Here is a 24,309-nt window from a genome sequence, read left to right as displayed (position 1 = left end):
AAAATCGAAAACACATGACTCCTTACGCCACCGAGTGGAAGTTTCCATTCTGAAAGACAGAATAGATTGTGTCATGAATATCTTCTATAGCTTAAGAAATTCAGTTCTTTAATTTATAAAATGTACTTCTGTTAAAAAAATTTATGATTTTGTGGTGTTGATTGTGTGGATCATTGAAAAGTATAATAATACATGTTTCTTTTCACCCAAACCCACAGTGGAAAATGGCTGTGTGAGTAAACAACACTGTTCACGAACGAGCATAAACTTATGCACTTACGTCACCAAGAGCCATTGGGTTGTCAAAACCTGCTTCAGCTTTTGAACTCGTGGTGGTAGGACTCGAAGCACTAGTGGTAGACCAAGGCATCGAGGGCATGGATGGCATAGACATGGATTTTCCGCCACTACCCATACAGTAGTAGATACCAAAACCTCCCAAGCCAACGACCGCCAATACAGCAATGATAATTCCTGCTATCGCGCCACCAGACAGCCCTCCGCCACCACCTACTGGTTTTTCGGTTGGTTGCACTGGTTCGCCGGATGGTCCAATTGCTGAACCTATTTTCCAAATTTGTAAACAAATTGAAACTTTTCAACTATTGAGTCGGTTCTTACATATGATGCAGTTTCAACACACACTTTACGCTTTCTTTTCAGAATCACATTTTAGAAACACGGCACACACATATATTATGATAGGTTTCATTTTTAAAGACACAATAGTGTTTATTGTAGAGCTTATATAGAGGAACCTATACCGAACGTATAATTGCATCCCTGCAATACGACATAGGTTAATCTGCATAGTTCTCAAGCGAAACACAGCGCACAAACCTTCAGGGTAGAAACAGCCGCTGAATTGTTCGTTCACGTAAGTGGCGTCCCAGCAACATCCTCTACGTGACACGCAATACGACTCGTCGATTCCATCGAAGCCACAATCAACCCGGTTGCTGATGTGCAGACTGCATCGTGTGTTTGCTGCAAACAAAGCATTGGCGAATGTTATTTGTGGACTTGTTCAGAATGTTACAGGTAAAAATTTCCTTATGGGGACAAATGTGTTTTTATCCAGTGAAAGCATCGCAACCTTTGAAATAATACGTTCTTTCATTCAAAACTATACTGTTGGTAAAATTAAAAATATGACTTTAAAAAATTGAAAATGTCCTTAAAATTTACTGTACATACTCGCAGGGCATTGTCTTAGCTTGTAGTTTTAAAAGATTCAAAAAGTGCTTCCAACGCCATGGCACCAGAGTAAGAGACAAAGACCATCAACGTTCAAAAAATCAACACAACACATTCAACCTACTTTGAGGTGCTTTGCACACAAAACCACGGTTCTCAAAGCAGCTGACGTCATTCCATGTTCCGTCCCACGGGTACATTTCAACGCATTCCTCGTCGTCGAGTCCGTTCGGTTCATTTTCACCCCAGTTAAAATAATCTGCCGCAGATCCGTCCTTCCACTGCCATCCATCTAAACGCATGCATCGAATATATAGCGGCGGGGATTATAACACAGACACTTTTCAGCGGCAAATGAAAATGTGCGTAAAAAAAACTAATTGTTTTAAATGAAGGCAGAGACCGAACTAAGAGACTGGCATCTGATGCTGTAAATGTTTGAAAACAATATAGTCTGTTAAGACAGAAAAACATTTTACACAATTTTTGCGCGTGAAACATTTGCACCGTCTGAGCATTTCAGCGTCCAACGTCTGAGCATTTCAGAGTAAAATGTACACATAGTTATAAACATCGAGTGATTTACCGAAACCGTTGCTCTCCAAGCCGATGAAAAGATTATGCGAGGGCTGTCCACTGATTGCTTGAATGACGGCCATTACTTCGTCGTGGCTGTGGAAGCTACTGAGAGTTGCTCCTCTGTTTTCGCATTCGAAACTTGCCTCATACCACGATCGTGTTGTCTCGTCGCTCAAACCAAACTGCGATATTAGGTTTATGTTTATTTTGAAGTGGGTGTAAACGTAACAAGCTCGTAAATCTTTGGAGCAAATTGTTTTTGGCACTTTTCCCAATTTTTGTATTGGAATTTAGGTAAAACCGCTAAACTCAATGCAAGCTCAGAGAAATAAATGTGTAAAGCTTATCATTTGCAAAGGAGTTGCAATAAATGGTAATATAAATTGGACCAAATACCGGGGCCCATGTACAAATTCAAGTTCCCACCTCGACAAAGTAACAGTTCTGGTCGTAGAGGATAAAGTTGGGGTCGCACACCCCCGGCCCCAGATCGGGAGGGGTAGGGGCTTGACCGATCAGTTTCTTGCAAGCAAACGGCATGGCTGTGTCGCAACTCATCGAACCGCCAGAAGTTGGCACCGCCGACCATGACCCATCCCTACAGCAAAAATGTTACCAAGATAGAGCATTTTTTTTGAATGTCACCCATACTGTGCCTTGTTCAGCCATACTGCTAATACTTCAATAATTTGGAAGTTTCAAATTATTGACTTCCTATCGGAATAAATTAGTGTTGTTGGTAGTAATGACAATGCAAAGTGGAGGGATAGATTCATGTAAAATTAAGGAACCCGTCCCACTAATTCTTAATATGGTTGTAAAAGTGAATCAATAAAATGAACTACATTTAGGAAACGTTTTATTGCTGTTAATTTAAGACGGAAATCGTTTGCTCAGCAGGAAAATATAGGCAAGTAATCCCACATATGATTAAAACTAGTATTAAAGCAAATGTGTCACATAGATTTATAAACGTTTCGAAACTGATCAATACTTGATGTCAATATAAAGTCGCGCCTACTTGTTCATATAAACGCATCCGCTTCCGGTGTTAATCGCATCTTGATTCGGTTCGTTTGGTCCCCAGTTGGAGTAAGTATTCGGGTAACCATCCGCCCATGCGAACGTTATCTCCGTGGCTCCGTTGTCGTAAGTCTGTGATCGAAACACACACGGTTATGTGGACAATTCAGTCAAGAGCCGAAAGGTAACCAACATAATACAAACAACTGCAAACAATTTTTGAACCGTCACAAACCCCATTTAAATATTATTTACCATTTTGCTCGGATACCAACTGGCAGTTATAGGAATATCTTTTTAAAGTCTTAAACACATCGTGTCTAAAGACTATCCAACAGGTGCAGTAGATTAACAAGTGGTAACAATTAACAATTTTAGCTTGGTTAATAAGTAAAAGATGTATCCCTTACAGTATATAATTTGAAATCGATTTTTTCCACGAATTTTTAGTATTCTTTAGTATTCATACCGTTACAACAAACTGCATTCCCAGCCACACTTTGTCTCCCGTTACGTCGTTCCAAAACCAACTCTTGAGCAAGTCGTTATCGTAAATTTCATCCATGCTCACAATATCGATTCCTTCACCTACAGAAGCAAAAAAACGACATTTAAACACTGACATATGATTAACAAGTATGGTAAAGACGGCAACAATTTCTACCTTAAAGTTATGAGAATTACTGGAAAAAGACGAAACGTTTACTCAAGGTGAACACGAATACCAACACAAAGAAATAAACGTTGTTAGGTATGACAGAATTTTTGTTGTCCAACTGAAAGCACCTTCAGATTGGCAGGATTGCCTTGCTCCACTCCAGGACATTGGTGAGTTGACCAGCTTATAGCAAGCATTGCCAGGTACAGATGTTGTGTAACCGGATGGGCAACCAATTGGACTCTCAGTGGGCTGTTGGGCGGGCAAGGATGGATTCTTTTGCACCGAGCAAACGAACTGAAGGACGTTTTCGCAGTTGAGATCGTTCCAAGTTCCAAGTCCGTCTTTGTTAGCCATAATCTCAGTGCATCCTTCCTGCGAGGGGAATGAAATTGGATATCTTTGATAAGTTTGAATACAAATTCTGTTTATTTGATCTTAAAATGGACTTTGTGATACAACACGAAACTGATCAGTAAAGTTCGTGAAGGCTGTTGAAAAATATGGAATTTAACTTGTGGCAAAACATTAGGCGGAAACGACCTAGCACATGTCGAAAATACCTCACCATGTTAATAACATTACACACACAAGGAATTTTTATCCTTAGATATTTCAGATTCACTTCCGTTTAGTCACTGCTTCGTTTGCCAAATATTGCGTGAGTTTCGAACCCATTCACTTACCCCACCAGCACTGGGTTCGCCCTCTGCCCAGTTTGTGTATGAAACCTCGGATTGATCGACCCACACGAATTTGCCGTTTGAAAGTTCACGGTCGGACAAACCTATCCAGAAGTTGCTTCCTATTCCCCACAACCAATTGTTAAGGAAGGCCTGCGTTCAGTATAAGTTTACGGAAAGATTCTTCAGGTAAAACAAAACCAGTACAAACCTGTTCAAACTCGTTATGGATGACGGCGTAGTCGGCGGACATGTTTGTGCAGAACTCCCGACCCATTTTCCACGAATAGTAGTTGTCACCACCCACCATGTAACAGTAGCTACCATACCCGACGTAACCTGAAAAACGTATCTAACTCGTCGCACCAACACCATCACAAATGCCTTCCATGACACATAGTTACGGAAGCTAGCGTCACAAATGATTACGTCTCAGTTCTTACCGTCAGGACAGTTTCCAGTGATGGGAGTGGACGGTGGAATAGTTCCTGGCATGCCGCTTAGACTTTTCTCGCAAATATAAGGGTATATGATTCCGCAGTTGTCGTCGTTCCAGTACGCGTTGTCTGGTGCAAGTTCGGCGCAGCCTGTTAATATGTAGCGATTTTCAATTAGAATCAATCAAATTTGAATACTGAAGATTAGGTTCACATTCACACGATATTAGAATATCTATTTGTTTTGTTTTCTCCAGATGTATGTAAACCGTTGTTTCAAAAGAATTTCTTGTAACCAAAACTGTTTACACAGGTAAAAAATTTAAAAAAATGATTTTGAAATCGTGAAATTTACATTTTTATATCGAAAACCTTTGCGCAAACGCGTTTGAACAAACCTTCGCTATCGTAGAAGTTGTTTGGTTCTCCTGAAGCCCAATTTTGGTAATCCATAACTGATCCGTCCGACCAGCCAAAGGCTCTGTCTCCAACATCCTAAACCACACAAAATTTGAAATGAAGTCTTCCATAACAACCGGACAAACGAATATACAATATTCTTATACCAAATTTTTGTCAAAATGCACATGAAAAACAAAAGTTATAGGCCTAATCTAAATATAAATACAACCAGAGGGTAGTTATTGTATGGCGTTGACATTAAAATACTTTTAAGATTAAACGAGATTGTGTTTTCGTACCATGAGTCCAATCCACATACGTTCCACACCCAAACCGATTGTGCGACTCAACAAAAACTGTGACTCGTCGTCTCCATGTATTGCCACTAGATGGCCACCCTTGGTGACGCAATCGTTCTCGGCAAACTGCCAACCGAAAGAGCGGTCGGTGATGAATGTATAGCACTTGTCCTCGCCCGTCTGCGTCTGATATCGAATCTGGAACAACGAAATGCCTTTAAACCTTTTTCCGCTTATGAAAAGTTTTTGTAAGATTAGCTGTGTTATACAAGTGTAAACCATAGAATCAGCGACGTGTACTAACACGAGATAAAGAGTCTCTCATAAAATTCAAGAAGCAATGAGAAGTTTAATTTCAAGAATATTTTACCACCTCAGCCGTACACTTACCCACGTCTCATCCGCTCCACAAGCAATCTGATCCTCGCTTCCCATTGGTGGGATGGCGGCCGGTGGATCCAAGGGGGTGACGCCTTTGGGAATTTTGCAAATCCAGTTTCGTCTATCGTTGCAACCCAAATCGTTCCAACTTCAAGAAATACCAAAGTTTAGATATGACGTTTATGTGTGACGCAAGGGTAAAATATTAAATGCACAACATCTTGTATCCAGACTTACAACTGAATATTACACCTTATTCCTCACAACATATCTTGAATTTGCAACATGATGAGAAGACAACGTGGAGGAAAAAAAGCTCCCTTGATATTAAACAACATGAAACGTCGGTCTTACCCAGTAAAACTGTCGTAAAATTGTCCCTCGGCGCAATTTTCTTCGCCGTCCCAGTTGTTGGGTTCGTCAAGGGCCCAGTTTGTATATTCAACAGGCGAACCTAAACCGGGTTTTGCATCAAACAATATCAGTTTGGATTTAAATAAGCAGCCATTTTCCTATTCCGGGTCTTAAAAGATTACCACTAACTTCTGCATTATGTAAATAAAACAGACCAAAAGATATAGCAAATGGTAATGGTAACGATTTTTCAAAGCCTGCACGTGGAAAACGTATGATATCTGAGCGACTCTGTGCAACATTATGCTTGCGTCAATTACCGTCAGTCCACATATAACCGCCCTCCAAGTCAATGTCGTTGAGACCAATCCAGAAGTAGGTGTAGGAGTAAACTGCATTAGCCAAAACCACGTTAACAACGGCATCTTCCTCCTCAACAGAATGCATAGAGAGGAGATCTCCACCCTGGGCACGACAATGCTCCACGGAATCTGACCATGACCTCCTAAACGCGCCCTGATCGCTCGTGTACTCGTTGGCCTGGAATATACAATTGTACATGGTCGCTTTTTCGGGGTTGATACGTATACCAAAAAGAGGGGTTTCATTTATTAACCAGATCATTTACTTTATTGTTCTTAGTAAACAACTGTAAAAGAAACATAAATTAAAAAAAATATAAACCAAATCTGTGTACTACGCACTCACAATTAACCACACTCACAATTAACCACACTCAAATGTTAACCACATTCACAATTAACCACACTCATAAGTTAATCAAACTCACAATTAACCACACTCAAATGTTAACCACACTCACAATTAACCACACTCAAATGTTAACCACACTCACAATTAACCACACTCAAATGTTAACCACACTCACAATTAACCACACTCAAATGTTAACCAGCCTCACATTTGACCAACTTTTTTTAGAAAGGCTTCATATCGATAAGGCGAAATCACACATTCTACAACCTTAATCAATACTGACCAAGGGGAGGTCGCTATACCTAGTTATCAGCGTTAAACTCTACCTGGTAACAATAAGCTGAATTGCTGTCTCCGAACCATCCCCTACTCGCGTCACAAGTTCCCACAGTACTTGGTGTTGTTTCCCCGGGTTGTGTGTAACCTACTCTGTCCTTCTCACACACGTAATACCTGTTCTGACCACAAATGTCCACATTCCAGTAACCTGGCGAACGACAATATGGGTTAAAAAGTGAGGGTTATAGAGGATTATATTAAATTTAATCAGAGTAAAAGAATAAGAGAAGTACTTGAAATAAAAAATTCAGAAAATATTCCCAATGTTAACTTAACAAACGGGTTTCGATAATAATATCCGAAAAACAGTGTTCATTATTCTGTTATTTAAAAGTCCGCATCTCAGTTTGGCCGATATAACACATACCTGTTTGATCGTTCATGTATGTGCAACCATATTCATTGTTAGTTCCACAGTTAATCCATCTGCCCCTGTATTCAGAGTCTATGCTGCACCATGGAGTGTCTTCTAGTCTGGCCGGGTGATCGACGGTTGTACATTCGTAGTAGGTGTTGCCCTTGTAGGTGAATGGGAAGGCGCAGGAAAATTGGATGTCTATACGCGAAAAGTGATAACAATTAAGCTTCATACGAAAGTAAAATTTCTGCTGTAGTTTTCTATTATTGGAAATTTGGTTTATTTAACGTTAACAATACACATAAAATCAACAGAAATATTTATTCCAGGTGTAAAACATCAGCATATACAGAGACAACATAACTTTCTGGCAAAATAAACTCTTTGCACACAATCGGCCTTTATATAATGACACTACATAACATCTTTGTATTACAACTATATACCTGGTTGTGCGTTGTCCCAATGCGTGTATGTTACGGACTCTCCACTTTCCCACGTGTAATAAAGTGCTCCAGAATCCTCAACTAAAGCTGCCAGTCCAATCCACGCGGTGTAACCCAGACCTGGTGGTAAAGTCCCAACCACCTGCAAACAATGTTTGGTTACTTTGTGAGCTGCGTACACATGGTCACTTTTTCAAACTGTAAGGTCTCATCAGTCAAGCTTGGCGTGACTGTGGACAATCTTGCCGGCCAAACGCCCAGGCCGACTTTCACTTTGTCGTAACTATACGATTACCGTCATCAGTTTTGCACCAAACTAGGGGCAATTATCCAAAGAAGAAACTTTATGATTATTCCAACACATGGAAAACATATACACAGTGTTATTGTTGCTGCAGATTAGCAAATAATTTTTGTCTGAATTTTTTTGCCTTAGAATACATAACCTAACCGGTCTGTTCTGTCAATTTAAGCCTATTCTTGATTGCAAATATCGGTAGGAATGGAATTTTTCAAAACGCAAAGTTACCAGAGCGTGAATGAATGATTGTTCCATGTCGTCATGAATACTCGCCAACTTCGCTCCACTTTCCTCACAAATTCGGTTGGCGTAAATGAACATGAATTCATCCGCACTTGTCATGTAACACGATGATCCTGCAATATTTAAAAGCCGTTGATTGTCGTGAATCGACATTAAGCGAAAACCACACAACAGGTAAAATCAGGTCACCAGTTTAGCATACAACTGACAAGTTACTTGCTCAATGGTACAAGTCATCAGAATTTTGCCAATATTATTTCAAAATTTACATGGTACTATTTTTGAATCATCCTCATAGAGACCATTATTTTTTATATATGAAAAGAGCCATATGTACCCACATTTTAGCAATACCTTGGAAAGAGTTTAATTAACAAAAATCTGCATATTTTCATTTGCATTCTCTACTATAATCTAAACATTTACAAAACACAATATCCTAAAATGAAACCTTATTTTTCCACTCTGAGACCAGTCCATAAACCATTAACCCTCGTGTAGTTCAACAGAACCATGTTTGCTATTACTTTTTTATAACTACTATCTTACCAAATCCAGACCATCCGGGTTCACAACCAGAGTCGGTGATGACCATACCAGGGTCGAGGGGTGGTAACAGTTGCTTTTCTTTCTTGCAAATAAACGCAATGGTCGCATCGCATTCCTTGTCATTCCAATACCCTTCCAAGCGGTAAAAGTTCACGCAACGTTCGTGCTGTGAACAAATAAATGGGATAAAAATGTTTGGTGACTAACGTTGGTGTCTTTAAATACAATTGGTTTTATCCGTCAAAGAACGCCGCTGTTAAAATATTGCATATGTTTTAACACTTGCACTTGGACTTTATGGGTACTAATATTTTCGAATGGAGAAGTTTGTGAAAAGAAGTAATAAAGGGGCAACGTGAAGAGTGTGAATGACTGCTACATCGAAATTAAAACCCCAGCAAAGTAGCGTGCCGCAGGTAGTTTCTAAATTGAAATAAATTAAACTGTGACTAGCCACAACACTCAATAAATCCAATTCACTTACTCCTCCATTTGGTTCGCCGAACATCCACATTGTTAAAAGCACGTCAGAATCGTCGGCCCACTGGTAGTAGTTCTGTTGGCGGAGGTCGTTCATTCCGATCCATATCGCGCTACCAACGTCTGAAAGATTTCATGAGAAATAAACTATTGTAGCGAGGCGGATTAATTGCTTTTTTCGGCGCGTTTCTCTTGTCGGTTTTGCGTTGACTCTTGTTGAGTCATTCTTTACTTGGAACGCAATACAGAAGAACAACGCCTTATTGGTGACCCCGACGTGATTTGTTTTAATGTGACTGCCTTACACGAAAAATCATTAAGTTTACAGGCTTTGCAGCCCAGCTACGTTTTCCTGACAAGTCGGAGCGAGATCTAAAAAATCCCGGCGAGGTTGAACTCACGACCCTGAGATAACCAAGCCCATCGCTCTAAACTTGCCAGGCAACCTTCACATATACCACTATAATCAGATAATGTCTGAGCCTCAATATACGTGGAATCGCTGATCTCCACATAAAAGTATATAAATATTAGAAAATACGTCATCATTTACCAGCTTGGACGGTAAAGCCTTCGATGAAATCATTCTCTCCTTTTGAGTTGATTGATGCAAGGTTGGCACCCATGTCTTGGCATTCGGCCTGGGCGTCATGCCAGTTTTTCACGTAGTTTTTGGGAGATAGATAGTAACAGTGGTGTTGCCAAGCCCGCCATCCTTCATCGCAACGATACGCTAAAGCAAAATTTCCGCAGTTAGAAACGAATTTGGGCACAATATTTCACTTTGGTCATTAAATTTTGTTCCCTGGAGTGGAATTTTGTGAACGTTGGCAGAAAAAACTCAAGTCATATTTCGATATGATTGTGTTTTTTCTGTGGTGTATGTATTTCGCCTACAATTAGGCAAAAGTCCTATTTATACTGGAAGTTTCCTATTTATTATTATCAATATAGTGAACCGTCTGGATAAAAACGTGGAGTATAATCGCCAACGTTTCGCCCTATCCATTTGTTGTACACGTTCCTCGTGGTGTGATAGAAAACAACGTTCAATTTCCTGACTGATAAATATCATACTACTGAAAAATACAAGCAATTTATCACTTACTGTTGCCACTGAACTCCATGGAAAGGTGCGACTCGCCAAAACTGTCAAAAACAAAATTATTGTTTTGTTTGAATCAAGTAAAACTTTACATGATTTTCACATTCTGTATGCTTAACTAGCTTGCAAATATTGAATCTTTGGGTAATGCTCTTTGGTTCCGTATGCTCAACCAGCTTCATTTTTAGTAATTTCGACTTACTCAAGTGACGTAATTCCGTTAGAGTAACTTCCGGCATAATTAACTTGTCCGGTTGTTTTCATCACAGTTACAGTGCCTCCGTGGTCGTTGGTAACTCTGCCGGCATGCACTGCAGCTGGGCATACAGCTGAATGCTAAAAACAAAATTGAAATTTTTATTTTAGTACCAGATGCTCCAACGCAAATCACTGCGGAGTATTTAATCAACTAACGCTAAATGCAGCGTGGCAAGTTTAGAACTTAATTGTAAAGCTTTATATCATAGTTTCATTTCAGAAGTTACACGCTTTCCTCTTGACCCATGACACTTGATGACAAGATGGCCAAGGAGTTATGTATTTACATTGCTACGTATAACATGCCTCTGTGTATACAGTGGTTCCGTACACTATTCCTCCAGAAGAATCTTCAACACACCCGGATGGACAATCCGCAGTAAACGTCGTATCGCTGAAGTCTTTCGCTGTGTCTGTTTAAATGAAAAAAACAAACAAATATTACGTGAACGCTTTTAAAATTTTAGAGAAAAAAAAAAACCTTAGCAACGACAATGGAATATATTAATAAACGGTTAAACCAATCGATGGCGTCATAATGTAATGCGTTGTCAGTAAAAATTATTACTTTTTGTGGAACTTTTTTGCTATGTCTAACAGTAATTAAAACAAGCAGGCTATAAAAATCTTGTGAAGTTCAGTCAATCCAATTCGGGCCGTTGACCTCATGCTCGCTGTCATTCATATTGCGGTCAAGTTAGAAGCAAATAACGACCGACCTGCACAACTTAAACGGCCTTCTACATAACATCCGTTGATTTCGAACTGCAACAGAATGCTTCCAGTCCACTGTTGGGGGTTGATGCGAATGTACTTGGTGGAAATAGGTTCGCGGAGGATGTCTGTGTATTCACTTTCTTGCGCATCAACGCCGAAAAACAACTACAAAGTTTGCGTACATGTGAACAACGACAACACAGGACTATGAAGCAGCGAAATGTATTGTAAACGATTATATTTTTATTAGTGTCCTCAGGCTGCTACCACAAGCTCTTTAACCAGCTGTGATTGGAAAATTAAAATTGATATTATTAAAAATAAACACCCACCAAAAGTGTTCTTTACGTCACCGTTCTTACTGTGAACGCAAAGAATAAAACGTGTCAACATATAGGTATCGGACAAACTTACGTGAGGCAAGCCAGACTGGGTCTTGTAAGTATTGAAGTTAATTCCGTCGTCACTGAACATTATGTAGTAGCGATTGACGTAACTGCTGCCTCCAGTCTTGTATAATGTAACGCCTGAAACCTGTACAGATAAACAATAGTTAACAAAAAAATTGGAGAAATTCCGTATAAATGTTGGTGTATAACGAACGAACAGTTACACTTAAAATATTTAATTTTGTTTTAGATTTGTCAAATTAAACGCACAAAAAGGGGTATTGCCGTTTTTATAGTTGACAATCACAAACAACGCAAGTCACTTATACTTCAAAGAGTTACAATTATTTACCCTTTTCAACTAAACATATTTATTTTACAAAACAACGTTTCTCCACCTTTAAGAATTCTGTGAACTGGACTTGGACGTACTGGTCAGTGTTCGTTGATGCTGGAGACCAACCAGTAGGAGTATAAGCTAAACAATAGTCTATAGTTAGTATTGTCAGCTTTTTCGAAATTGGTCGATTCGGAAAAAAAACATTCTTAGATATTTAAAATATGATTTGCATAGAGTAATATCCCAATAAAGGGGGGTCATATGATCCTGTTAAAAAAATATACTATGAATCTACGTCAGGAAGTTTCATGTTTAAAATCACGGACAGTTTCTATGAAATATTTTCAGTCAAAGGTATTCAACTCACAGGGGCATGTGGGTATGGTACAGTATGCCCACTCAACGTTGGGGTCTGTAGTGTAACACCAAGGACCATTCTTGCCGTCAGGATTACGACAGTAATTTCTTGACAGGCCGGCTTCCGGATAATTCTGGGACGTTCTAGTCGGCAGAAGATCGATAATTAGTATTTTTGTTAAAAAATAATACAAAGCAGACCAATTAAAATCGTACACAGGCCGTTTTATATTATCGAAATCTACATAGCATTAAATATAAAGCGGACGATAACATTAATATCCGGCGTAAAATTAAATACCGGCGTGTTGGAATTCTTACGTTTGGTGGGAATGGGGACTCTGGGATTCCCACAGCTGACAATCGGTACCAGCTGAGGTTTTCGAAATCCAACCTCTGTAACTTGCTCCCTTGTCTCCACCAGAAATACACTCGGCTGTAAATCATATCAGGTTTTAACTCGTTGTTTTTTTTGTGTCAAACAATTCACTAAGCTGTCAAAATCAGCAACTGACAACAGGCATCCGAAAATGGTGCAAACGTGTGTACCTTTACGATTTCGCATGCCGCAATTGTTATCATAGGCATGAATAGCTTCTTGTATTTGTCTATTTACCACATTATGTTTAAGCGATCTAAATTTTATAAAACCTGACAAGAACTCGCACTATCGCATTGACCTAAAGATCATCGAAAATTTCCCGAAAAGTTGTAGCACGTTTACGAATTTACCTTTATCGACCAGGGCTCTAGCATCCTTGGGCGTTTTACCAGCACCGTTTGAGGAAGCAGTTATCATGCTGTCAGAGATGATGCCAGAATTCATACCGAGCTTGTGGAGACATGCTGTAATAACACAAAACAAAGAAGTTAGTTCACTGTTAAACCATAAAAATTTTACCAAAACTGAAAGTAATCGCCTGGAATAAAACCTTAGGCATATAATTTAGTGTGGGAGAGTAATGGAAATCGCTTGAATAAGAACAAAATGGACAAACTGTAAGCATTTTTTTAGTACATCGTGGATACTTTGCTGGTCTCCAAAGCAATCTAAACAGCGTTTATTGGCTGTACAATGAAGGCTCTATAAGAATTGCTGTGAATACGTTTGACTGAAAGCTTGGAACTCACATGCTGTACATCCGATGTATTCAAGTCTGAGCGCAACAGAATCCTTCCATTCGGTCGGATAACAGCGAATGTGTCGAGCGATAATAGGTCGGGGAAACAGGTTTGTTACTTGTGTGTTCTGGTCACTGTTTGCCGGGAAAATCTTCAGAAAAAATCATTTTCAATCGTAACCTTTTTTGCAATTTTTTTTCTACTTTTTCGTGTCATAGACGTATATTTACACACATTGTGTATTCATGGCGCAATGGCATACGAGTGATTTTTTACAAGATTCGCTGCAACGTCGTAAATTGTTTCAAAATTTGATTCACGTATTTCTGTAGCATAATTCACTGTGTATATCGACTATGCTTGGTGGAGATTTTAGCAGTCAAGGGGAAAAAAGGTATCACTGCAGTTTAAATCAAAACGAGAGAGTTGCAAACGTACATTCTCTCAAAGTATGGGAAAAAGTCAGATCTTTTTATAATAAGGAATATATGACTTACAATCGGTTGGTTGTCAGAATCGGATAACCATTCCCATCCGATGGTGTCTGGGCCATCATGCAGAGAATCTTGCGAATACTTGATCTTGAATTTTGTCGTCCATTGGCGTTCTGTGTATTGGATAAGACCGTTCCTTCCCTGCTCACCAAAAAAGAACATTGTGTATATAATCAGTCGCAAACCACCGTAGTTGTTGGCCTTGGTTGTCCGCAACATGGATTACATAGCTTTAAAGAAGCGTCGAAGTGGCGTCAACAGCGCATAGTTTTGGTCGAACGAACAACATTGGCCATGATTTTAACGTATAAATCTTCAAAAGCACTTTTGGGGATTAGTTTTAAAGAAAACAAAGCTCTTTTACATTCACACTGCAAAGATGTGATGCATGATGCGGTCTATTTAAAAGAGAGATGATAGTCTCAAATCATACCTGTGTAACGATGCCCTTGATTTCCTTGTGTTTTTCGAAATCAACTTGGAGCCATGGTTCCGAGTCACTGCCTGATGCCATCCACGCTCCCATACCGTTTCCCACTGCCACGTCGTCCTTCACATTAAAATTAACGCTATAATTTTGTGCTTGCCAACTTTCGTTAACCGCGCGGCGACGCAAACACAATCACAGTTTTTAGGGATGAATTCGCTTACGTAATGCAATTATTCGTTTTTTTATCAGTTGAACAGTTGGTTAGTTTTTTTATACCGCAGACAAAATACAATGTAAATGAAAATAGCAATACAACTAAATGTGATGCAGACAGAAATGCAGGACAATGAATAAGTCTATTACAATGAACAGCCGAAAGGTCACGCAGTGTCATTTTTTGACTTACGAAAATGATGACATCTTCGGGTGTGTTAAGTCTGCCCCTGGCTGCCGCGTAATATTCCCCTCGTTCAGAGGACGATGACAACACACTGTCGTCCAACGGACCTCCGTATTCCACGCCCAAGTGTCTGAAATTATGGTTTCAAAAGTAACATCCAAGAGAAGTTTTTATACAATCCCAAGAAATGTTCGTAAGGTTTTCTCACACCTGTACAACAAAAATGTGCAGAAACGCTACGACATTTAATAATGTATAATATGAGCAATGGTAGGAAAATTAGCAGTGCCAAAACCATGCAAGGACTGTTTAAGATATACAATGAACAGCAATTAGTATAGCAGTAGTAATTCTGTATCAATATCATAATTTTTACAAGAAAAAAATACGTACTTAAAACAACAGGCCTCGTTGCTCTTGCAGTCGTCGTCAGTCACGTCTGTGCCGATAATATTGGTAACTTTTCCGGTTTTTTCGCACATGTAATGCCTAAACGAGTAACAATCGCCATCATTCCAACGTCCGTCGGCCACAAACAACTCCAGGCAATCCTCATCACCAGCGTTGTTCGGTTCACCTGAAAATTGTGAGTAAACACATAGGTTTCACAGACCAGAAAAGGCAAAGTTAATATGCATTACACATTATGCATTATATCATTAGTGCTGCGAACGTTTGCTTATAATGATGTCATAGCTTTGGATTTTCTATTCCCTGTAATCAAATCCAATTTTTTGGCAGCTAATACATGGGTTTGTTTTTTGGAGATTGTATCACATGTATGCCCTATGGCATGGTAGGCATTAATACGCAACAGGATCAATTTCAGTTGCGACATCAAACACGTCACCCAGATTTGGCATTTTTTCTAATTTTTTACACTCAAGGGGACAAAATTTAGTTTGACAATAAAACACGATTTTCGCATGATCACTAAGCTGCTGATAAATTAAACACCAAAAGTAAAAAAATGTTGCTGTTGCAGCCAGGCATATTAGATTCAATAAAAGTAACGTTTAATTGTGCCAGAAGAACAGACTATTTAACAAAAAGTAAAAAAAATTGTTTATCATTGTCAACGACACAATACATGATCACTAATTGTTACCGGGCATAAACCACTTATTTTTTTGCATTAACCGACCGTCGTTCCAGTTTAAGAAATTGAATGGTGACCCGTCCGACCAAGACCATCCCTGGTCGATCAGATCAGCTGTGTCGTGAACCCAGTCGTTGAAGTCATTCCCTCCAGTCCACACGTTCGCAACCACAGCCACGTTACCCACAGTCACTGCAAAATATAAGGAAATATTCGTCAGTTTGATTTCATAAAAGGACTGTTCCTTAATTGTGCTTCAGAGTGACTGATTTTAACGCGTGGTCAATTTAAGGTTTTAAGTATATGAATATACCAAACTCCCGAAAGTTTTTTGTTAAACCTTACACGTTGGTCGTTTCATCTCTGTTGCTTAGAAACCATTAAACAACTAAAACGAAAGCCAAATTATCACGTGCAATAACATTCTAAATTCATTTTCCAAATTATATTTCAACTCGTTCCAGTTGGACCGACACTCACAGTGCAAGAAGTTCTGTTCCTGGGGAGTGTTGATAGACACCAGGTCACCTCCGTTTACTTGGCAATCATGACGCGCGTCGAACCAAGTTCTTGTTTGAAAGACGTTTACCTTAAAAGATTTTGAAAAATTTGTGAAGGCCCCTTTAAATGAAACCATTAAACCACAGATAAGTATTTAGCCAACAAGTCCAAATTTCCGTTAAATGTGGACATGTTTTAAGCAAACACTCATAGATCCATCTTAACAACGTACCAGGTAGCATTGGTCGGATGACGGGTCGGAAAACCAACCTCCTCCACCACACTTCTCAACATCTGTTGGATCTGAAAACAAAAAACAATTACCCCCATGTTACTATATTTCGTCTGATGTTAACTTGTGGGTATTAACTTTATATAAAAATAGTTTTTTAGAGTTTTATAAACTTGTACTTACTTCCAGTAGGTGGTGCTATTGTGGACGATGAAGTCGTGACTGAAAAGCAAAAAAAAATGGATTAAAGTAAACAACAGCAGCATATTTAGCCATTTGGCGACAATAGGATAATGTACATTTTGGAAAACATGTTGGTTTTATTGGGGACGTTACTGCAACAAACACAACTTGTTTACCTTAGTGATCGCTAACTTGAGGTTCGCGGACCCCAAATCGCCCGGTTCTGGGGGTAAGTGAGTGAGCAAGAACTGCTTTCTCATAAAATTCACGTGTAACGTGATTCACTTGCATGAGTTCACAATCGTCACTGCGTGCGCGAGACCGTGCAGGCACCTCGTGTGTACTCAGTACATGTTTTAAAAACCAATGCAGCCCGCACCAAGCAGTATCAGTCTCCCAAGGGCGCAGTGTGCATTGTGACGCAAGAAACGCAAGACTTTGCCCCGTTCTAATATTGTCATAATGGATTAAAGTGTAACCGCCCCTATGCAACCCGGGCTCGCGAAGTTACGGGCGATTTTGCGGTAACGCGCCTAGTGGATGTTTACGAGTGTGCTTGTATGGGTCACAATGCGTCGCTATTGTTGCGCAATAAAAATTTATGGATCTGATTCATCAGAAGCAAAGTTTATCAGCTTTGGGTGGCGGTAGAAAAAGGCACAGGTAAGGTTTACCTTTAAAGACATTTCTCAGTTATTTTACGAGCTTTAACCAAATCGTTGTGAGAAAATACTCACTTTCAACCTTTTTGCAAACAAAAAGCTTGGCTGAAGAACAGCTGGCCCCAATCCAATTGCCGTCGCTTTCTTTCATGTAGTAACATGGCTGACCAGCGGCTTGGCCAGGTTCAAAGTCTTGGAAACTATATACACTTCCATCGCTCCACTTGTAGTTTCCACCAGAATACGACAAACCAATCCAACTGTCCGCTTGTATTGAACCTACAAGTAAATGTAATACTTGAGATGGTACGTTTGTGTTAAATTAGCGGTCATTGTGACATTGCGTTTGTCAGAGAAAACTTAACAAAAGAGGTCATAGTTATTTAGAAGATTAAGGCAGTTCAATTAAAAATGTCCAACTCCGCACGAAACAGTAGTACAATATTTCTAATGGAAAGCATGCACTATTACCAATGAGGAAACTTTCTTCGTCTGCGTTCAGCACGCTGGTCAACGTGGCCAGGTTTTGAGAGCAATAACTGGCTGCGTCATTTTGGGTTTTCTCAGCCGTTGCAGGCTGGTAGCAGTGTCCCCTGAAGTGGATCCAACCGGTCTCGCATTTGCCTTCAGCTGCAAAACGGAGACGTTCGCGTTTGAATCAGTCACGACATATTTATTTGAAAGATGAATTCTGAAAGCTCACTGGTGATAACTCCAGCTGATGGCAGCTTGGTACCCTCAGGTGCTTCGCAAATAAACGGCCGCTGGTAGAAGCAAGTCGACGTTTCCCAGTTGTACTCTGCCTTACTGGTGTACAGGCCGACACAGTCTTGTTGACCTAAATGTACAAACCGTACGATTTGAATTTCCGATCCAAGCGAGTGGGCTGTTGTAGCAACCAAAACCACGGCCAACTGCATGGGTTTACTACTGCAGTAAGGAAACCTGCTTACAAAGAATCCAAAATACCAAAAAAATGAGAATACGATCCTCGTTGATTAAACTGACTTTGACCGTCTTCCACTCTTATGAGTATTTTGGATACCTTACAAGCAATCACAGAGCGGTCGGTCACCACCGAGCAGCACAGACTGAATTCTGTAGTTATGAATTTTTTTCTTAATTACAAAGAATTGTTTGTGTTTTCTCATAAGCAGTGCCCTTTATTAGGACAAATATGGAATATTTTTCCGATGGGAGACACAAAGCACGTCTATGTTAAAAGTTCATTTGTGACTAAAAACACCAATTTGTTGCCCGAAAACACTGGTTTGCCATTCCGAGTACATTTACAAAGTTATTCTGCTGACCATACTGGACCAGACATCTTAAAAAAAACACCAAAACTAGCTTATACCAGTTATTGGCTGTGGCATGGTCGCATCCCAGTACATAGTGGTGGTAATTGCTGTTCCATCAGCCCAAGCGAACACGTCGTCTTTAGCAGAGTCTGAGGCACCAAGCCATAACATGTCGTAACCAGCCCTGCGGAACTGGTCCAGCATATTCCCAACGTACTTCTGCTCATTGTCTCTGAATAAATAAACATTGTGGGGTTTTGAAACATTACTGGAGTCTGTTAACGGTATTTATGGTTTAACCTGTATTTACTACTCATGTTTTTGAGATGTATTTGAATGGTAAATATCGATAAATTCTTGACAAAAAAAATCAAGTGCGTTCAGTAGCACATTGGGATCGCTGAAAAACGGCTGCATTTTATCATAATTAATATCCTGCTTTCGAATTGTGTAAGCTGCAGACAGATGGCCACTGTTTCGACCTAAAAGGTCTCATCAGTGCAGCCGGTGTGACTTTCAGACGACTTTGCTGACCAAACGGCCAAGCAAAGACTTCCACTTTGTGGTGACTATACAATCACCGTCATCCGTTGGGCACCAAACTAGGTGCAACCTTACGGAGAAAACAAGGTGCTTATCCTGCTTTCGGTCTGGAAATGTACAAACAGTAAGCACTGTAAAGAACGCTTACGATTGTATTTTAAGCATGGTGGCGCCAGCCGCATGACACATTTCCTTTGCTGTTGTCCACGTTTGTACTCGATTTTCGTTGATCACAATTTCATAGCATTTGGTTCCAAGCAGAAGCCATCCCGGTGGGCAAGATCCTATGAAATACACAAAAACACATTCTTTCAAATCCAATAAGCACACAAAGCACTAGCTTTTTTAACAGGGTCAGCCTGGCTGTTGTTTGGAATATATATTTCGCCCTGTGGGCATCTTCAGTTCCTTAGTGACAGTAAACACAACAATAAAATGATTTAAAACGTAATATTCCTAGGGCTCCAAAAGGAGTAACAGACGATCACACCAGTATAAGATCTTTATTTAAGAAATATTAATTTCGCCTAATGGCATCTTCAGTTTCTGTCTTATTCAAATAGAATCTATATATGATTTAAAACGTGTCTTATTCAAATAGAAACTTTGTGTGTATTTTGCCATTACGAAAGGTATTCAGTGATCACTAGGTCAGCATATACAGTCTATAGTTTCAATCTCAATTTTTCAACACTTGAAGTCATTTCAAACCCAATAATGAAATCTTAACCTCATTCTGTAGTCATGGTTGTATTTTTGGTTAACCACTATCTGAATTGTACTTACCCGCAAGTCCACGTTCGCAGACGTATCTCAGCTCGTCGCTGCATTTTAACGTACTCCACCCCCCTCCATTCGCTTCAAGATCAACACACGTACTTCCGAGGTAGAGGATTCTGTGTGTAAACATGTTGTGTTTGGATAGTGAACATGATCCCAGTTCCTGACACCTTATAGAGTAATTAGGATCCGGCAGTTTGCTAACCGCCTCAGAATTGTGCGTTTTACCAGTATGACAAAAATAGTCGTTACTTGACATGATACCATCATTGTTAAGGTTGCTTTACTACGAGTCTTAGAAATAAGAGTGGGGCGTTCCTAACTGTGCAACAAAAACTCATTTGTAAATTTAGTCTCATTATAAAAAATCTTTATTAATTATCGCGATTAGATGTAAAAAATGCCTCTCAAATACAGCACATTCTTTTAACGGCTCTTGATGTATAGATATTGCATAAATGCGTCGCGACTCATGACCTTTCAAAAATGTAACTAATTTTTTATGTTACTATACCTGCTCGAAAAAATTTTTCATATCAAACTTTATCAGCAAAACACGCCTTTTACTGATTAGGTCACCAATACTTTACATTATTAAAACTTTAACTAATAATCTCAAATTACGGTGGAGCCTGGTTGTTTGGAAATTTGTTGTAGGAGTAAGTTTCATGAGAGCTCCACTGCAGGGTTCCCGCGTTGTCCTAAAATGTGTACAGAGTATAGTTGAGAGAGGCATCATAATAATTAGAAGCAACATCATAGGTCAAGTAGTACAACGTTGTTTATCGGCTATAATTTGAATCACGATGCCGAAACATTAAAATGCATTATTCGAAAGTAACTATATCCACAATTATTTCTGCTTTGACGTTAAGTTGGAAGGTTTTTAGAAATATTCTTATGCAAATGTCATGGGATTTAATACGTTTTGTATCCCATGACAAAATACTAAAGGTTCAATCGCACAATAACTCAATCAGTGAATTGGTCTTTTGGAAATCGAGCAACAGAAACATTATTGTTGTTGGCACACAACATACGGAGAAATATTTTAATTGCACAAACCGTATCGGAAAGTCCAGTCCAGTAAGGATAGTTAGAATCAACCAAACTTGAAATAAACGATTGTTCTTCTTCGCTTGTGATCGTAACGAGGTTTCCACCGCTCGATCTAAAACACAGAGCAATTAAAACAAAGTCGATGGTTTATTTACGAAGCAAAGTTAAAGTTTATATTGTGGAAAGTTTGGTTCTGTTCAGGTCATTTTGCATTCTATTTTTTCAAAATTGTAAAATCGCTATTCTGAGCACCCTACAGACGGAAGATCAGTTACACAAGTGCATGTTGCCAATATGTAAACTCGCACTCGAATCGTTAGAGGGTTTTGCGTCTGACGTTCAGGGTACCCCACAGTAAATTCGCAAAATACAACCTTGTGTCATATGTGATACGTACTTGCATTGCACATCGGCATACGACCACTGTTCCTGGCTTCCCTCCACCTTATAGCAAGAATCGCCGTGAGGCGTCCAACCAACAGGACAAGAAACAAAGTCACCTGCGTCGTGATACACGATATTTACATACTATTTCCACTTACCATACTCCTAAATTAACTATATTTTTTGCGGCGACATCCCACAAACCAAAAATTATTTATTGAACTCGACGCTTTTGTTTAGTCCAATAGTTGTTTAACAAATATTTATCAAACACGTTATGTGTTACTACGTTTTGTGCTGGCTGGATTCAAATCTATACCTGGATCCCGTTTGCATATAAAGTTGTCTTCGGCGTCGCAGTATTTATCGTTCCACTGTCCTTTGTACAGCGGCTTGTCGACCCAGACTTCAACGCAATCCTCTTTCCCCGAGTTGTTCGGCTCCAAGGGCTTCCATTTACTGCGTCACGTTTTATGCAGTTAGTTACATAAAAACTGGGCATGAAATTTGAAAATTATAAAACTCGACATAATTACATAAAACTCGACGGTTTAAAGATTTGAAAATTATGGAAGTGAAATCCTTTAGGATCTAATTATCGTTTTTTTTCGGGGAACTAGACTCCGATATAGTGTTATTATACTACTTACGCCACAGTAGAATCGTAAGGGGTTCCGTCGGTCCATTGGAAGTTGTTTTCACCAGAGCTATCAGTTAGACCGATCCACCAGTATGTATCATCATATTGCGCTAGATAGTTGTTGTATGCCCAGTCCTGAAAAACCACACAGGGATGTTCAGCTGTTTAGTTCCATGGTTATAGCAGATGTCGCCAGTGCACGTGAGCTACCGCACATATGCACACAACGTAGATACTTTCTCCCTACAAGAACCTTGTACGCGCAGTTTATGGCAATTATGTTTTGCAAAATAAAACTACCGCAAACAAAACAATTCCCCCCAAAACGTTTTTGCCATAAAAATATCTTGCAAAGTATAGATGAAATTTAATAAATTTTCAATAAAGACTTAGTGTCACATTTCTTTTGTCAGTCAGAAAGATCCATGTTTCTTCATATATATACATATATTTCGTCTACTTATAGCCATAGTCAGTGTACTGTCTGCAAATATTTCGAAACAGAGGGCGCAACATACCCGTTCATCGACCGTCTCGTAGCTGGCTAAGAATCCATTGTTTTGTTGGCACCATGACTCCGCTGCTAGCCAAGATTTTGCTGGTTGGGGTTCAAGGGCTTGTTTTGAAAAGTACCAGCACTTGCTGTTGTATGGAACCCAACCCACTGGACACTCTTGTCCATGCACTAAAACGGGTAAATTTAATGTTAGTATCGTTTTAGCTGATATCACCAGTGGGTTGGGTTGTATGGAACCCAACCCACTGGATTTATTTTGATATCAGCGTTATACCAGTATCAGATACAAAGTATATGCACCCAACATATGAGTGCTATTGGGAAGAATTATTTGAAACTCTGATGAATTGATTTTAATTTAGGTATGGTTTCTGGTTTTTCGCTAAAAGGGCGTTTGTTAGGTTAGCTCGTTTTACCTAAAGGATGATTTACAAGTAACTCAAAGAATACCTTAAAAACCGCGAATACACAACGAGTTTTCAATTCAACCTTTAAACACCAAACATCCGTCCCAAAAAAAAGGATTTTTCTGGACTTGCGACTAACTTACCCAAACACATACTAATTGCTAGTGCAAGGACTGATGAAAACAATGTGCTCGTCCGCATCATTTTCCTATATTTCCCGACACTGACAACAGAAATCCTTATCCAGTGCCTCGGGACCTGGTTTCTCCAGGTCGATATAAACTTACAGGGACGCAAAACTGTGACCTGAAAATAAGCCAGAAGGTTTTGCTTTTAATCGCCCAGTCCAACTACGGTAGAGCAGTCGTTTAATTCAGGATTTAGTTTACCAGTACACAGTGAAGATATAAATAGAAATATGAAAAACAAGATTTCGTGTTATCCTTGACCTACAAAGTTAGCGCAAAATACTATGCTATGTTTTTTGAAAATTCGGGTTTTACTGTGATAGGCCAACGAAATACTCTTACTTAACTTTCAAAACCCAACTAAATCTTAAATTCCCCTTATGGCCATAAACAGCCAACAGTCGCAAAGCTAAGTCAGAACATTCTGGATACTGCGAGAAATCGGTCTGTGCTTAGATCGTACGATCCCCAATGCGCGATAATTATTAATTGGCGCCATGCTACGATTGCAAACGCAAACATAGCGATTGGTGCTGCCGACTGTGATCAATCATTCATAATCATCACCCACTGATTGTTCATGTTTTCTCGAAACCTTTGTGCATTGGGCGACGCGGCTTGTAGGGCAAATATGTGACTATTTGCGGGTAGGTATGTTGCAAGGTCAGTTCGTATTTACGCTTGGCACCGTTTCGCGTGATCTGGCATATTTTCAGTTGCATGTTGATCCAGTTGTTGACCTATGTTCCTTTTCA

The 24,309-nt window shown here is 39.6% G+C and overlaps 1 protein-coding gene across 1 annotated transcript; it reads right to left on the bottom strand.

Moving 5' to 3' along the window:
- Positions 1 to 22: 22 nt before the first annotated feature.
- LOC145914589 (uncharacterized) lies at positions 23 to 23,570 on the bottom strand. The gene is made up of 55 exons (XM_083002411.1): positions 23,510 to 23,570; positions 22,961 to 23,127; positions 22,453 to 22,577; positions 22,122 to 22,261; positions 21,816 to 21,918; positions 21,425 to 21,530; positions 20,984 to 21,060; positions 20,366 to 20,475; positions 19,728 to 19,863; positions 19,093 to 19,268; positions 18,439 to 18,573; positions 18,207 to 18,365; positions 17,811 to 18,014; positions 17,074 to 17,112; positions 16,891 to 16,961; positions 16,638 to 16,746; positions 16,203 to 16,349; positions 15,452 to 15,635; positions 15,065 to 15,188; positions 14,662 to 14,778; positions 14,232 to 14,369; positions 13,744 to 13,885; positions 13,345 to 13,458; positions 12,934 to 13,048; positions 12,623 to 12,756; positions 12,314 to 12,393; positions 11,941 to 12,060; positions 11,529 to 11,691; positions 11,116 to 11,222; positions 10,754 to 10,887; positions 10,555 to 10,595; positions 10,000 to 10,179; positions 9,451 to 9,569; positions 8,967 to 9,132; positions 8,403 to 8,530; positions 7,874 to 8,015; positions 7,437 to 7,625; positions 7,057 to 7,217; positions 6,334 to 6,553; positions 6,014 to 6,113; positions 5,669 to 5,807; positions 5,279 to 5,476; positions 4,976 to 5,072; positions 4,584 to 4,727; positions 4,352 to 4,479; positions 4,144 to 4,293; positions 3,586 to 3,832; positions 3,269 to 3,387; positions 2,798 to 2,931; positions 2,203 to 2,374; positions 1,784 to 1,958; positions 1,322 to 1,489; positions 841 to 987; positions 281 to 564; positions 23 to 49 (listed from the first exon to the last, which is right to left on the bottom strand). Exons 1-55 carry the CDS (start codon positions 23,568 to 23,570, stop codon positions 23 to 25), a joined length of 7,512 nt encoding a protein of 2,503 aa, XP_082858537.1.
- Between the last annotated feature and the right edge of the window lie 739 nt (positions 23,571 to 24,309).

The sequence above is a fragment of the Ascidia mentula genome, chromosome 9, assembly GCF_947561715.1.
Source record: "Ascidia mentula chromosome 9, kaAscMent1.1, whole genome shotgun sequence".
NCBI classification, from domain to species: Eukaryota; Metazoa; Chordata; class Ascidiacea; order Phlebobranchia; family Ascidiidae; genus Ascidia; species Ascidia mentula.
This window is presented reverse-complemented; position numbering and strand designations above follow the sequence as displayed.